This window comes from Nannobrachium achirus (assembly GCF_963921795.1).
Source record: "Nannobrachium achirus genome assembly, chromosome: 13".
Classification (NCBI taxonomy): Eukaryota; Metazoa; Chordata; class Actinopteri; order Myctophiformes; family Myctophidae; genus Nannobrachium; species Nannobrachium achirus.
Window position 1 is genome coordinate 27,438,268 of NC_137833.1, and position 17,068 is coordinate 27,455,335.

The following is a 17,068-nucleotide window of genomic DNA, read 5'->3' on the forward strand; positions in this document are numbered from 1 at the left end:
GCTGCGAATGGTCATACATATAGGAATCATGTGTACACATGTGTAGGCTATACACGGCTGTCCCGTTATATGTGGGTATTAAACACCTTATAAATTGCTCGATTACAGCCGTTACAGGCTGATGAAGTGAAAGTGGGCCTGGAGGTTTGGTTTACGAGGGAGAGGTGATCAAACATTGTTTATAATATTATATATAGCTCTTTAGGGTTTAATTTGCTATAGGAATCTTCTCGCCGCCCACCATCCTTTTGCATATAGCATCTGTAATGAATGGGTTTATCATTTGAATGCAGCTTAATGCCGATGCAATAAACATCGTATACGTTGCAATACCGGTGATTAATTGATGCGAGTGTAGCCTACTGTACATATGTTTCATTATGCATTTAACATGTTTTGGGTGATTCGTTTTTATTATTGATTATTGGGGAAAAGGCCTATGCTGCTGGGCTGGGGTTGCTTGCACTCCAGTAGCCACTGCCTACCACAGTTCCCAATATCTGCCAGCCTCATCATAATGTGTGTTTATTTTCAGATAAGAATTAGGACTCTAGCCTATATCCATCTGCCATTTCAAACAGAGTTCCAGATAGTTCCAAGATCTGTCAGCCCCATCATATGTGATTATTTTCAGATATGAATTGGGACTCCGACTAGCCTATATCCACCTGTCATTTTCAAACAGAGAGTTCCAGACAGTTCTCACATCTGTCAGCCCCATGTATGTGTGTTTGTTTTCAGATATGAATTAGGACTAGCCTATTAGCCTAGTATCCACCTGTCATTTTTTCAATCGGATAAGAGATCATCTCTCTCAACAGAGAACTCTTTGTAGGCCTGGTTCAGAATTTGACAATTTGGCCCAGCATTGGGCTATATAGGGCTATGACATGAGAACTCATGTAGGGTTTTTGATTGATTGAAGAATTTATTAGAAGTTTGCAATAGAAAAAAGTACAGTTTCATGACAGTACAAATCACTGGTACAAGGTCAACTAAAAGGAGATCCTAGAAAGCCGAGGCTTATTTCCACAGGAACCACACTTTAAGTATCTCATATAACATTGAAAGACAGACGGATAGAACATAGTACTTTATCTAGGATAATATCAGTTTCAAAAGCATAACATCAAATACAAAGGCAGAAAAAAAAGAAAAGGGGGGGGGGGGAGCATGGGGACTTAGTCTATTTACAAGTCACGGGTAGCAGCTGTCTGAAGGTGACTTTTCATATACCAATTTTGAAGGAGGCTAGGGATTTGCTCTCCTTTAGGGCTTGTGGAAGGGTTTAATGGCCCTTGCATGGATAGTTCGACTTTTAACAGCTAGAACCAGCTGGGTGCAATGCAATGGATAAGACAAAAACACATATACTGTTAAATTTAATAATAAAGTGGTCTACATTACAGTGTGGCAGGTCCTGATTGCCTCAATCAGGACGTGGTAGACCAGTGGTAGACCAGTGGTAGACCAGTGGTCCTCACAGTCAAAGTGGAGTCCAGGTTTCCTTGATGGGGTTACAGCCAGGGGGTCCTCCTTGAATTAAAAAAGTCTGAAAACCAGAATAATATTCCCCAATTTGTGGAGTGAGTGTATAGGTTGTGGTGGACATTGGAGGTGAGCAAGCCAAGACAATCTCCCTTTTCTTGAGAACCATGTTGAGGTGCCTTTAGTTTGCACAGTAAAATCCTCAATTTTAATTTAACAGAGAGTTAAAACATAATATTTACAATATCACTAACCTACCGCAGCCCTTGTGGAACTATTCACTGACCACAAACTACCGCTGTGAGCCTGTGATTATACTTGGCAGCAACCAGGTGTTGGTGGTATGACTGTAACACTCCCTCCTCCTCACTGTTGCTGTGAGTAAAAATGAACAAATGGGCCAAGCTCACCTGCTTGCATTAATGCTTGAACAAGCACACATTAAATATTAACTTTAGATTCTCGATTGAAATAATGTCCATATAGGCATTAGGCGGTGAATGGCTTCAAAACATCATTCTGTAAAATAAATAGGTGCTTAGCTGCTTTTAAAAGCAGGTTCCACTGTCAGAGAGCACAGCAGAACCTAAATGGTTGTGGCTTGGAACCAAAGGTCTAATCAAATATTTTTAATATAAGTAGATTGGGTGATATACTAGATACACCATCCCAATTGGAGCCACTGGAGGCGAAATGATACAAAAATCCTACAAATGGTCTCCTAAGTGGACACTGGCGTCTGACAGCAAATTTCGCCTAAACGTCCTATGTTTTAGTCAGGAACACTCACGTCAAAGTAGATATAACCATTTATTGCAACAAATGTAATACAGTTAAACTTGGTGTTAAAGTGCTTATGTGTCCTGCATAAACTACTGTAGTGCTATGCTTCATTTACTGGTGCCCAGATCCCGCAAGATCTGGGCGTGTGTTGTTGGGATAGAGAAAGGTTGATAATAAAGTACATTCTTTTCTCTCTGAAAAAAGCCATTGTAGTCTGTAGTCACTCTCCCATTGGAATGAATAGACTCCAACCTGCTTCTCGTCTCCTAAAAGGTCCACCCAGGCGCCCACTACACACAAATAGGTGAGAGTAAACTGGACATGGCGTGTCTTGCTATTTCCATCTTGGGCCTAATGCGGTTCTTCTCAAACTTTTACTGGATCAGGGCCCACCTGGAAATCCCAAAAGCCCCAGTGGGGCCACAGGTTGAGAACCAGTGACCTAACATGACCTCTGTTGGCTTCATGTGTGCTTTTGTGCTTCCATTGAACTGACAGGAGTGGCAGCATGAAGGACAGCATCACTAACAACAGCACAGCCAGCATCTCCCAGGCCAGGAAAGCAGTAGAGCAGCTGAAAATGGAGGCCTGCATGGATAGAATAAAGGTACGCTTGACTTTACATCTCCTTGCTCTCTCTTGTATGTCCACAACCGCTTGTTTTTAATTGTTATTTTCAACCCATTCAGACCTGAGGCAGATTATAAATGTCTTCTAAATCCTAACAGTTTTCTGAAAAACGTACATGTTTCTTTGTCAGTGCTTCTCAAACATTTTAATGTCAAGGACCCCCAGAATTATATGTATTTGGCCGCCGACCCCATCTGAAAATAATTTCTTCCAGGGGACCCTGGAAGAAATTTCAAGATTTTCAAAAATAGCAGATCTACAAACTCATAGCGCGGCACCGAGTGCCACACTATGAGCTTGTATATCTGCTAATTTTTAATAGCTAAAGTATAAAATAATTGTTCAAGTGACACACAGATGTTTTCCAGGTCATAAATGGGTTAAAACATTTGAAAATGGCAATCTTTCACTGCTTCTATGCAGCAATCTTTCTTGTATGATGATGAAGCATTAATAATGTATGAAAAAACATTAACAAGTTTAAATATGGAGATACAGAGGTATCTGCCACGACCAAGACAATCTACAATGTAAAATGTGGAGTGTTAATTTAACTCTTCCACAGTTAATTTAACTCCCTCTGTACCTGTACCTGAATATGTGTGCGTATGTGTGTGTGTGTGTGTGTGTGTGTGTGTGTGTGTGTGTGTGTGTGTGTGTGTGTGTGTGTGTGTGTGTGTGTGTGTGTGTGTGTGTGTACGCGCATAATATTCTTCAATGTCACTAGCAATCTAACACTCCATGTCACTCCATGTTTTAGAATTTAAAACAAAATAGTCATCTATCTAAAATGTAGATGACCTGAGTAAATACTATTTTTTCTAACTGTCTTATGTCTGTATTGTGTCCGGTGGTAGAATATGGAACAGTTTTATGTCAAACTGAATTATGTATCATCCTCCTAAATGACATTAGCCTGTCTCTTAAGGGGGACTGCCCCATAGGTCGAACTCCCGTTTGGTCGAACAGCGTCGGCAGGTTAGATAATCACCCGCGAGCGTCGGCAGGTTATTTAGATAATCACCCGCGTCACGTTTACTGAGGTTAGGTTTAGGGTTAGGGTTAGAGTTAGGCATAGTTTTACTGAGGTTAGGATTAGGGTTTGGGTTAGAGTTTGGTGGTCGATCCAAAGGCTGTTCGACCTAATGACATGTTACCCTCTTAAGAGCATCCAGTTTAGCACAAAGCCAGGTATCTAGAACAGGGTTAAAGGTCTTATGACATCAAATGTTAGCCTTACATTAAGACGAGTCTGCCGAGACTTCCGCATTGTGACGTTGGGGCGACGGCAGAATCGTCTTACAGACTTGTCAGACAGTTCAGGGGCATGGTCGGCAAAACTGCAATAGCAGCTCTACACATGCACACTTGCGAAATATAGGACTCCGTAGCAGTTCTGCAAAATGTATGTGACTTCTTAGGAAGCCTTGTTTAATGTATTAGTCCATAATTCTAAATACAAATAGTTTTTAACTAAATTGTAGATTGACCAGAATTTAAATAGCATTTATTATCTTAAAGCTATACTGTGTAAGTTGCTCAACTAGTGGTCAGTAGCGCTATAGCAAACCGCGGTCGCGTCTGCTTTTTTCGGCCGTTTTTTGCCGCGGCCCGGGCCTTCAGACCCCCGCGTCCGCCTCGCCCGCCTCGCCAAGTCGCCACGCATCCGTAGTGTCCCTCTGCGGACCGGCGTTGGGGAGGTTTACAGGCTAGACTTCTAGACCAGTGTAAACAAAGCTGTTGAAGCAAGCTATTTCCTGAAGAGACCTCAAGATGCACTGTCATTGGCCGGTAGTGTATCATGTGTGTATGATCTGCAATGTGATTGGCCAACGTATACACAACGTATACGGATGATGCAGATGACGTCATTTTGCCGCGAAATCCCGCCCCTGTCACGGCTAAGTAGAAAACATATAAAGAAAAGGCTTTTGGGGCTGAAATTAACGGAGTGGGGGTTCTAAAACTTTAGCGATTTAATAGTTAGGACAATTTTAAGATATGTTTTATAAAAAAAAGTTACATAGTATAACTTTAAAGTTAGAGTTTTTAAAAAATATATATTATTACCATCAGCAAGTTAACAAAAATGGTAAATGGATTTTTATATAGCTTCTTTATACAATTTGCATTACATTCACCCATTCACACACTGATGGCAGAAGCTACCATGCAAGGCACCAACCTGCTGACTGGGAGTAGTTATGGGTTCAGTTTTTGCTCAAGAACACTTCGACACTAACCCAGGTGTGACTAAAACTAAATTACATTTTATTCAAAAGACTATGACTGTCAAAATCAACACTGAGATACTACAGTGCGACAGAGACCACCATTTTTATTTTTTGCCTAGCCTCCGTCATTCAGCAGCTAGGCGGGGCAAGAGCTCAATAGACCATATTCACCTGGTCGCCATGTTTGAAATTTGCATTGAAACCGGGTGGCAACTGGGGTGGCATTGCATTAACTTTAATGGCAAGATGGCCGCCGTGTGAATATGGTCAATGGCATAGAGTTATAATAAGAATAGAGAGGACACCAGATAACTCTGCCCGTCCACGTGCATTGAGTTGCTCACTCAGCGCATGAAGCGTACTTCCGCGCTTGGAAACGCCTCAGAAACGTGACGTAGTGGGGCTTCTGTTGGCTTCTGTGACGCATTTTGCGTCATAGTTTGTGTTCATAGACGCGCCGGGGCTCCAATTCATGAACGAGCACTTCCTGTATGAACGCGCGTCAATACAAAGAAGCCTAGATGTGCGTTCATGATTTGAAGCCCCAACTGCAGTACCTAAAACGGCCACCATGTCCATGGCGCTTCAAAGCTCCCCCTCGGTCCTGGGGGCTTGGTCAATGGGCTGTAAGCACAGCAGCCATATTGTAAAGACATTGGGCCCCTTCCTTACTTCCTTCACAGGTGTTACCAATGATAATGATTAAGGCTCTGTTCCATTCTGGTCAAACAGAGTCAGGGTGTTGATAGAGTGTTGATATTGTGCTTTTTGATACACCAATGGGTGTCAAAGTGTCCTTGAGGGCATTCCAAATGGCCCATTATGGGTATGTAACTCTGAGAGTGTCCAAATGGAACCAAATGGACCCGTACGGGTCCATTTGGTTCCATTTGTACACTCTTATGGTGGTCCTTGAAATCAAAACGAAGAACCACTGTGCTACACTAAACGGAACAGAGCCTTAATCAGAATCATTAGTAACATGTGACGGAAGTAAGGACGAGGCACAATTTCTCTCCTCAATTGGAGGGGCACTGCTTCTGCTCAAGACGAGATGTAGATCTCCCAAAACTTTCCACAGCTGCTTGTAGGGAGAGGTAATTTTGTATATTTTAGTTAATTTCAGTTTTCAGGTCTCATTGCGACCGTCAGGTCGCAGTTTAGTATCAAAACCTCCACCGGCCGTCCGTCCGTCGGTCGGTCACACGTCACACCTTTGCCCTGCTCATATCTCCGCATCAGTATGACATCACACTGCTGACATCAGTATGACATCACACCGTACACAAATGACCCTTATATAAGACCGGCATTATCTACCGACAGATTAGTAACAAGATGTCAAAATCGTCTAGGAAGGATGGTGTGAGTCATGCTGGCACCCTTCGCGGCAGGAGGAAGCTGGTGCAATCGACCCCTTGGCTTGTCGGGACCCCTGCCTACTAACGGGGTGGCAGGCTATCACCTCAGACTAGAACCCGTACGGGGTGGCCGACACCAGCCCATTGACAAGCGAGAGTCCTTGATGTCCCTTTACTCTTTGATGGGGTGGCCAGTTGACTAAGAGTTTCCGTTCGGGCCTTCTCGATATTGTACAGATTTCCACGGGAAATCTGGGGGTGGCTGTTACAAAGACCCTCACTCACCTTCACGTCATGTGGCTAGTCGTTAGGTAGCCATAGTTACACGTTGAAGGTTGAATCTCCAGATATGGAGATAACCAACACATCCCTCCATATATGGAGATAACCGACGAATCTCACTAAGTCTGACCTCACAAGCCCCATATTTGGACACGAACAACATATAACTCCATATATAGAGACATAGCTGCTGACATCAGTATGACATCACACTGCTGACATCAGTATGACATCACACCGTACACAAATGACCCTTATATAAGACCGGCATTATCTACCGACAGATTGTGGAGATAAGCGACCAACGGTCGCTTATCTCCCGATTAGGGAGTCTTACTGGTAATAATACTTCGACAAGATGTGCAATATAATGACAGTGGTTGTCAGAAGCTACAAATATTGGCTTGTGAACAAAGGGTTACTTGTTCATATTGCTGAGGAGAAAAAAAAGAAATGTATTTGCTGGGCAAATGAATGAATAATGCCCTCAATGATTGCCATAGCTGGGCCTCTGTGCAAGACACTCAACTCCAAATAGGCTCTATGCACAGCAGCCATTTTGGAAATAAATTGGGCCTCTACTTCCTTCGATATTACCAATGACACTAATGAAGGCTCTGTTCCATTCTGGTCAAACAGAGTGCAGGTGCTGATATTGTGCATACACCGGTGGGTCTCAAAGTGGGGGTTCCAAATGGACCCTTACAAGTTGTGTAACTCTGAGAGAGTACTCTCTCAGAGTTATGAGAGGGTCCTTGAAACAACAATGTTTGAGAACCGCACTACACTAAACTACACAATTTCTGTCCAATATGGCTGGTGTTCCATTGTTCCAATGCAGCTACTAAATCCCCAATAGAAGACTCGTTGTTTGGGGGCAGAGTAAGCCTGTAAAGGTGAACGTGAGCTCATCAAACCCTTGGAGAAAACCTAAAATAACAAATTAGTAAGTATACAATCTTGAAAAGCAGAAGTAACTATTCATTTAATATGTTATGCATACAACATGTTTTGTTAACACAATATCGGGTGCCAACACAAGCATACTGCCACTGTTTAATACATCACAAAATGAAAAGAACCTGTCGTTTTGTCTGATTGCCAGTGTGAAAGATAGCATTCCCAACCTGGCTATACTGTAGCTATCACAAAGGACCAATTCATTATGTCACTCTGCTCTGGGTTTGACATCAGTGCTCACCTGTGTGACAGTCACGACATGTCTGTCACACTCTGTCTCAGCGCCTGAAAAAAGGCAACGGAAACGTTGAGATGGTTTGTTATTTAGTTATACCAGTAAGAAGAGCTTCTCTTGCACTATTTCTGCTGACTAGTTAGTGTATTTGTCTTCCACAATTTAGTGTGTGTGTGTGTGTGTGTGTGTGTGTGTGTGTGTGTGTGTGTGTGTGTGTGTGTGTGTGTGTGTGTGTGTGTGTGTGTGTGTGTGTGTGTGTGTGTGTGTGTGTGTGTGTGTGTGTGTGTGTGTGCGCGCGCGCGCGCGTGTGTGGGCATGGGCATGGGCATGGGCGTGTCTGTGTGCCTGCAATGCGTGGTGTGTCCCGTTCATGCGTGTTTGTTGTACACTTCAGAAATCTGCTTCACCCTCCCAATGGCTACTGTGGGGATTAGCAGGGATAGGTCAAACGTAGAGTATGGGGATGGGGGAATTGGCTTGACTAAATTGGGTATATGGGGAAAAAATGTTTTCTTTTATTATCTCTTATGGGCAGGGTTTCTCTTCCTTACAACTGAATGTGTACGTACCGTGATCGCCTCAGATCCTGTGCTATTTTGTATCAATGATTGTTGTGATTGGAATGTGATTTGGGGTGCCATCACTATACCTGCCTCATTGTGACATTGTACCTTAATAAAAAAGATTTGAAAAGAAATCTGTATTGTGGATCTGTATGTATGTATGTATGTATGTATGTATGTACGTACGTACGTACGTACAGTACATACACATACTGTATGTCACTCATATTACAAATACCGGTATGTTATTGTCACATTATATTTATAGGTGCAAAAGAGTGGGTGAAATTCTTAGTGCAAGCCTCCCACGAATTTCAGTTACATTTAAAAAAATATATAGAATACATCAAAATAAATGTTAAATATACAGTGTGCAATAAAGGCAGAGTTCCTCAGTCTATTGTGCAAATAAAAATCACACCCAGTGTGAAGTACAGTAAGCTGTGCCCTTTATGAACACTTATATACATCTCAAAACGTCCTGCGAAGCTTGGCCAATGCCAAGCTGTGCGGAACATACGGACGGACATACACACATACACACAAAGCCAGACGTAGGAGCCGTTAGCACTGCTCGAAAAGAACATACCAAATAGCAGCAGATTTGTAATATGCATGAAATGCATGGGAAGGGGTGTGTCTCTATACAGTCATACATGATATCCATGATAGCACCGCTGTAATTGGAGCCTTTATGACTGACATGGCAATAGGGCTCAGTGCCTACTCAGCATCCTGATGGTCTGGCTGGAGAAACACTCCCCAGTCTGTTTGTCTGCATTTGATACTGCGGTATTGCTTGCCTGGCGATTGTAAAAACGGAATATATGTATAGTAGATGGATAGATATGTATGTATAAATAGTGTATAGATATCATATGCATATGTATAGTTTCAGTGTATTGTATGCTGTTTATTGCAGTTAAATGACCCAGCATATTACACATAAACTTTATTGTCTCACAAAAATTAGTTTATTTCTCTTGTTTAACTTTAATTTTCAAAATAGCATTTATTTTTAATTATGGCACATATTTGCTTCCATGGTGAAACTCTAGCTGATATATTAGTGAAGGACCAAGTGACCAACATGAGTATTTGCAGATTCTGAATCTGTGATTAAGTCAGAGAGTTCATATAAACAGAAATATTCTGCATATCTCCTATCAAGATACACACATAAACACTAGTTGAGTCAAATCCCGAAACTAAGATATCTGCCTCCATACCTCCAGTGTCTGCCGGTGAAATTGATGACCTGCCTCGGAAGATGGAAATGCAGTTAGTACACAAACACACAGACTACAACAAATACAAATACCAAAGTTACTTAGCAGGTCAGCGTTTCGTGACAGGCATCAAGATGAAGGCGGTTAACCTTGAAATAAAATCACACCCAGACTGTGAAGTGAGTGCAGAGCGGTGTCTTTTATGAGTTAATTTCATGAAGTGTCCCACGAAGCTTGGCCAATGGGGGACGGAGCAGGATGACCATACAGACAGGCAAAGCCAGATGTAGGAGCAGTTTAGCACCGCTCAAAAAACAGGTACCCGGAGCCACACCTGCCAGACAGAGCATGCTGCATGTGTATGTACTTAACACATGGGAAGCCAAGGTTTCTAATATTTCTAGCTGTTGCTGCTGCCGTCGTTCACTTACGCTTTAATTTTGAAGAGCCTCGGAAGCTTCGTGCGTGTGCACGTGAGTGTCCACTGACGATTGAGGAAGATAATCCATTTGTTTACAAACGCTCGCGAAACTAAAATCCAAACCGGGGCCGACCATCGCGGTAAAGTGTCGCCGTGAAAACAAGCAGATCTCTGCTTCCCTGGCGTTCTTTGCACCTTATTCATAGATAAAGCTGTTTTTATGTTTCAGCCTAGAATGGAAGTCAATGCAGCCTAGACCATCTATTCTGTGTCTCTGCAAGCCACGGTGTGACGTATGGACCAGGGTCATTTACAGACAACACAACATGCGCGCAGCACGCTGCACAGTTAACCCTTTGTTGTCTCAACGAGACAACTCCTTTTGGCAGAGCGACCTCTAGTGGCCTTATCTCGTTACTGAACGAGTTTGGCCCCTTGGGTGTTAATCTTAATCTTAATGTATATGCATTACCCAGTTCATGTGGGATGGTGTCGCTTGGCAAAAAGAACGGATCTACAAAGCTAACGATGCATCTGTTAGCTTGTATTTCCCTTCTTTTTAACAAGCGACACCCTCGTGCAGTGAGTATGAATTAATACGCTTTAGGTACGGTGCGAGAGCAAAGGTGGGGCTACCGAGACGTTGCAGGCTACAGCAGGAGTCGATTTTCCGAGAGAAGGAAGGGATGCTGAATGAATGGTGACTCGACTTGAGTGTCACAAAGAGAAAGACAAGATCTCTTGGTACTGATAGAGTGGAGGTACTGTAGGTGGAAGGGATATTGCTGCTGGCCATCACTCTCTCTGACTGTGTGTGTGTGTGTGTGTGTGTGTGTGTGTGTGTGTGTGTGTGTGTGTGTGTGTGTGTGTGTGTGTGTGTGTGTGTGTGTGTGTGTGTGTGTGTGTGTGTCAGTGGTGTCAGTTCAGAAAAAGTTAAGGTATGGCAACATGACTGGTGTCTTGCACGCGCGCGAAGGCGCGCGTGCAAGACACCAGTCATGTTGCCATACCTTAGCAACAGGCATGATATATTTATTTTAAGAAGTACATTCTAATTTTTTCCCACAAAATGTCTATGGTTTCTTGGGCTGGATATGGCAATAATGAATTGCACCTGTGCAGCTGCATGGCCTGTGGAACCTGGGAATATATCATTCTGTCAAGATGGGGAGAATACAAGTGTGGAGAATATAATTATAATACCTTGTTAAATTTTGCATTTGTAGTTATTTTAACAACATAACCAGCAGATAGACAATGAGACATTCGTGGATTTATATTTTAAAGTAACTTATATTCTCCCCCCTGGACCCAGGGTATATGGCAGCTGCATACCCCTGCCATACCCAATTGACGCCCCTGGTGTGTGTGTGTGTGTGTGTGTGTGTGTGTGTGTGCGTGCGTGCGTGCGTGCTTGCGCGGGTGTGTGTCTTTCTGCCTCTCTGTCTCTCTTTGAATCCCATCTCTCTTTCCCAAAAAGACAATTGGTCTGCGTCAGACATTTTCCTCTGCCCTCTATCATTTGTCTTCCACACCGTGTTGGATCATTGTCAATTGTCTGAGATTGTCTAGGATCTGCAGTTTTCTTCCTGCAGCAGTCAGTATATATTCTTGGGAGTGGCAGTAATATTAGTGTGATCTGAAGCTATTTGGTTCAAGTGCCTGGAAGGTCTAGGAAGAAGAAATTGAAGAACCAGTTATCAACAGTATGTCATGACACGTTCCTGATTCCTTTGCTTATTAACAGCCGTGTTGAAGTCTCCTGGTTCAAGTCTTGTACAACTACTACGATATCCTATGTCAGAAAGAAAGCTGGATGTGCGATTGTGAGGCAGCATGCTGGAACAAAAGTAAACAAAGCTCGAAAGAATATATTGTAGAATTGGCATCAATTGGGGTCAGTTACCTCAGCTTTAATGCCTCTAAATGGTTACTCATTCATGTATTGTCAGTCACACTGGCTCAATCAATATGGGGCATCCACTGGAAGGGCTTCCTTCAATAACCATTACACTGAAATACGGTATTCCCAAAAGCCATTAACTACAACACATTCCCTCCATATCAAATGAACCTATTTGATATCATTTTGTGTGTCAGAAGGAGTGAGTGCCCCCCCTTGCCTTGAACTGTTTCCATGCACAGCCTACTATTTGTGCAGCAGCCAGAGGGGAGGTTTCATCATTTGATTGGATATGCTGCTCATGTGCTCGGGAGTGATTGCCTCTGGGCCCCGAAGCTCTTCTCTCAGCAGTATACGCTGGGCTGGATACTTGCCACACTCTATCATCCCTACTCGGCACAACAAAAGGTTGTGTACACGGAAACCCTCCTAAGTAGATCGAAAGAAGTGATTATTCCCCCAACTTCAGATCGGTGGGGTTAGGGCAGCGCCATTACAACAATGACCTCAGATTTGGTCTGTTTTTGTCTACTTGACACAATCACTCTTCCTATAAACATATACTACATAACATACATAACAACATAACACACGTGCATATCTCCTTGTATGGGCTGTTCTGCCTGTGTCACGTCAGTCATCTCCATACATAGAGATCCGTGCTCATATACACAAAGCCATACGTAGGAGTGGTTAGCACCGCTCAAAAGGCAGGGGCCAGCACAAGTTAACCACTTCCAACCTGGTGTCCCTATTTTGGGCATGTCATTATATACAAATAATTTGTGAGGTAAACATTTCCCTAACTAGTGAAAATAGCAGATCTACAAACTCATCGCTCACGTTGTGAGCATGTACAGTAAGTAGATTGGCAATTTTTGCTATTCATTGTGCAACAAAGTACATATCGTCGTTGTCGGGTGGAAACCTTGTATGTCCAAAACCGTTCCTTTTTTTATTGTTTTAAAAACGAGTTAAAGTAGTGAAAATAGCCGATCTACAAGCACACGTTGTAGATCTGTGCTTGTAGATGCTTGTAGATCTGCTATCTTCACTACTTTTGTGTGACACTTTTGTATGATGAAGTAGGGCTTTAATTTACGAAAAGAACATACACATTTGAAACTTGGAGATACGAGGTTTCCGCTCGACAACGACGATATTCTTAACTATAAGTGGTTAAAAGGGCAGAGGAGGAAGCTGGCTCCCCTCGGCCGATTCTCCAAATTTAATTAAGAGATCTGACGAGAGGAAGAGACAAGAGCAGTCTCTGTGTGGCTGACTGAGGGATCACCATATTCTCATTAATTGCTCAATCAGCCAAAGGAATGTGATCTGCTAATTAGAAGGCCCTCTCCTTCCATCATGAGGCTGCACAGTAATTACAGCCGGTCTGCTCTCCTAATGACACACCATGCACTACTACTTTACTCCTGTGGAGTCCTCATTTCCTCTTCCACACACCGACTACGTCTACATGCACTTGATCATCTAATTGTTGTCCTTACTTTTACTACGACGATAATTCAATTAGGCTGTTTGTGTTGTGTAACGAGAGAGGGTGTTGTTAATGTTTCTTGTTTGCATAGAGTCTTGTATATCGTCTCTGTCGGGCAGAAACCTTGTATCTCCAAGTTTCAAATTTGTATGTTTTTTCGCAAAGTAAAGCCCTGCTTCATCAGGCAAGGCCGTCGCACAAAAGTAGTGAAAACAGCAGATCTACAAGCACACAACGCCTCGCGGTGCGAGGCGTTGTGTGCTTGTAGATCGGCTGTTTTCACTAGTTTAGTTCGTTTTTTTAAATGATAAAAAAACGAATGGTTTTGGACATACAAGGTTTTCACCCGACAACGACGATATACACCCCGATTATTGATTGAATATGCGTCCTGCTCTGTTGGGCTCAACATCAGTTATCCTCTTTCTAGGATTAATTTCACTGCTATTTAAATATTTTAGACCTTTTATGCAGTTATGATGGATGAATTATAAATATTTCTGTCTTAAAAGCAATCAGCTTAAGTTGGTATTTTGCGACACTTCTGTTGAACATGCTTACTTCTACAGTATTTGTACGCCACTTAATAATTAGTTTGTAAATACATGCAAACCCTCTAGTAATCCGACCAATATTTCACGTTCATTTACGTCTAATATATTCACATGTTATTATAGTTGTACTCACGCACGCACGCTCGCACGCATGTATGCACGCACACGCACGTACGCACGCACGCACGCACATACACGTGCACGCACACACACACACACACACACACACACACACACACACACACACACACACACACACACACACACACTCCGTAGCGCTGAGTGTTACAACAATCCCAACACTCAAGAGTGTTTTGCAAGTCCTTTCAAAAATGACAAAGTGATAAAAGCAACTTGCCAATGAAACATTTGCATGACTGTCCAAATGTGTGAGACATTGCACAGTGAAATCCTGAGTGTAGCTCTACAGAGTGTAAACACATTTCGTACACACTTGGAGTTAAATCAACACTCATTTCACTGTGTATACTATAAACCCTATATACCAGGGGTGGGCAACTTTGATGATGGAGACTGGAGAGGTCCACAGGCCACTATATTTCCACACTCACTCCAGAGGGCCACATTGCATATTATTACTGTCGAGCAAAAACCTCTTATCTCCAGTAAGAGTAGCAAAAAATAGCCCATCTGCAAGCTCAAAATGCGTCGCAGCGTGACACGTTTTGAGCTTGTAGATCGGCTATTTTTACTACTTTTGAATAACAGTGCAGTGCATTTCATGTGCATTTACTTTATGAACTTAAATACAAATAGATTGGACAAAAAAAGACTAACATTTGAATACTACTTTACTAGTCATTAAAGCAGGTCATGTTTGGAATTGTAACAGCTGAAATCAATAATCGGTGTGTCCCCCAGGACTCTATACTAGGCCTCCTACTTTTTTCCATCTATACCAAATCCTTTGCCGAAAACAGCTGATCTACGACTGCTGTGATCTTTTAGATCAGCTGTTGTTCGCCCCCATAAATAGGGACGCTAGGATTAATTTGTGAGGTTAATGGGGCTTCATTCTCTTGAGAGAAAGCCAGTGGGTGAATAGAACAGGCAGGCTGGACATCAGATGGCCTACGCCACCGCACGCATCCCTGAACTCTGCCGTTTCCTCCCACACAGCTGCTCCCCTCCATAACCTCCCAGTTCAGACCACAGGGGAAACCCACAGGCAGAGCGACGTCTAAATGTGTGTATTTATCACATGTCTCCCCCCTTCTCCAGTGGCTCCCAGTTACTGCCCGCGTACAAAACACGGATGTCGGCCTTCACAGCAACCAAATGGCATGGCACCCCCTTACCCGATTGAACCCTATACAAACCCTCCCGCCCACTCAGATCAGCTAACAGAGTGAAATCTCCCTAAAACATCCGGGACAGTCACAGCGCTCCACGCCGTCGCCAGACTCTTCTCCCTTCTGGCTCCCAAACTGTGTAACAAACTCCCCATTGCAGTGAACCTGCAGACTCACTCCCAAATTTCACACCGTAGTGAATCTGAAGACTCGCCTCTTCAAACTCCTCCTTCAATTCAATCCAATCCAACTTTAGCCCGTAGCACTTGCCGTAGCACTAGCCCTAGCCTTGACGACCATATCGTCGTTTTCGGGTGAAAACCTTGTATGTCCAAAACCATTCGTTTTTTATATCATTTAAAAAAATGAACCAAACTAGTGAAAACAGACGATCTACAAGCACACAACGCCTCGCAACACAAGGCGTTGTGTGCTTGTAGATCTGCTGTTTTCACTACTTTTGTGCGATGGCCTTGCCTGATGAAGCAGGGCTTTACTTTGCGAAAAAACATACAAATTTGAAACTTGGAGATACGAGGTTTCTGCCCGACAGCGACGATATGCAAGGGTTAACATTCATTTGACAGATTCATTTGTTGACCTGGCATCCTATAGTTTGTAGTTCAATGTATACATATTATTTACTTTTTTGATATTATAATGTTTGGTTCTTGGTTTACTCATGATCCTAGATTACTGAGGCACTACACTGTCTCTATTACATTGTAACTAACTTGCTTACTGTAAGTCGCTCTGGGTCACGAACGTCTGCTAAAATGCCTAGATTGTAATTGGTAAAATCCCGGTATCCTTGCAGATGGAGCCTGGTGATCAATCCTCCGTACCTTTTCTTTTAACGCAGGTATCCAAGGCGGCTGCGGACCTGATGGCGTACTGCGACGCCCACACGCGTGAGGACCCCCTGATAGTGCCCGTCCCCGCCTCCGAGAACCCCTTCCGAGAGAAGAAGTTCTTCTGCAACATCCTCTGATAGACCTGCTGGTCAAGAAGTGCAGGATCAGGCACGCCGTTGCCTGGCTTCTCTCGTCTTCACCACTACCTGACGCTACTGGCCAATAGGCGTTGAGTTAGATGTTGCCAGGTTGGACACTGTTGTTGGTCAGCTTCTGTCCTGGTGGCTGAAGGTTTTCGTGGGGGAGTCTAGCTACCAAACTGGCAACCCATTGAAGCGTGTCATGTCTTGTTAAATAGGTTTGTTATTGCTTTGTTATTAGAGAAACAGCCTTGCTCAGTGCTTAATGAGATAAGAGATGTTTTTGTTTTGTTTCCTTTTTCTTTCATCGTGCTAGACTTTACATGCCTCAGGAAACAGTGATCTGCCCAATCTTTTATAGTTTTAAAGATTTTCCCCTCTATCCTTTATCTAAAGAAAATAGTGTTAATATTTAACATCACTCTCAAATGTTACCTTGTGCTTTATGTTGTTCATTATTATTATTATTATTATTATTACTATGAACTAGCAGTTCTGTCTATTCTTAGCAGAACTGTTATTGGTATGATAGAAACTACATTTGTCTGTCGAACTATTCGTCTAATTCATTTGATATTCTATTTTAATTTGGTTTTAAATTCATCTGAAATGGATCCATG

At 42.9% G+C, this 17,068-nt stretch overlaps 1 protein-coding gene across 1 annotated transcript; it reads left to right on the forward strand.

Moving 5' to 3' along the window:
• Nucleotides 1-2,779: 2,779 nt before the first annotated feature.
• gng4 (G protein subunit gamma 4) lies at nt 2,780-16,445 on the forward strand (the record flags this gene model as incomplete). Its single annotated transcript, XM_080740394.1, has 2 exons — nt 2,780-2,878; nt 16,317-16,445. The coding sequence occupies 2 exons, from the start codon at nt 2,780-2,782 to the stop codon at nt 16,443-16,445; spliced, it is 228 nt and encodes a 75-aa protein (XP_080596520.1).
• Nucleotides 16,446-17,068: the final 623 nt, after the last annotated feature.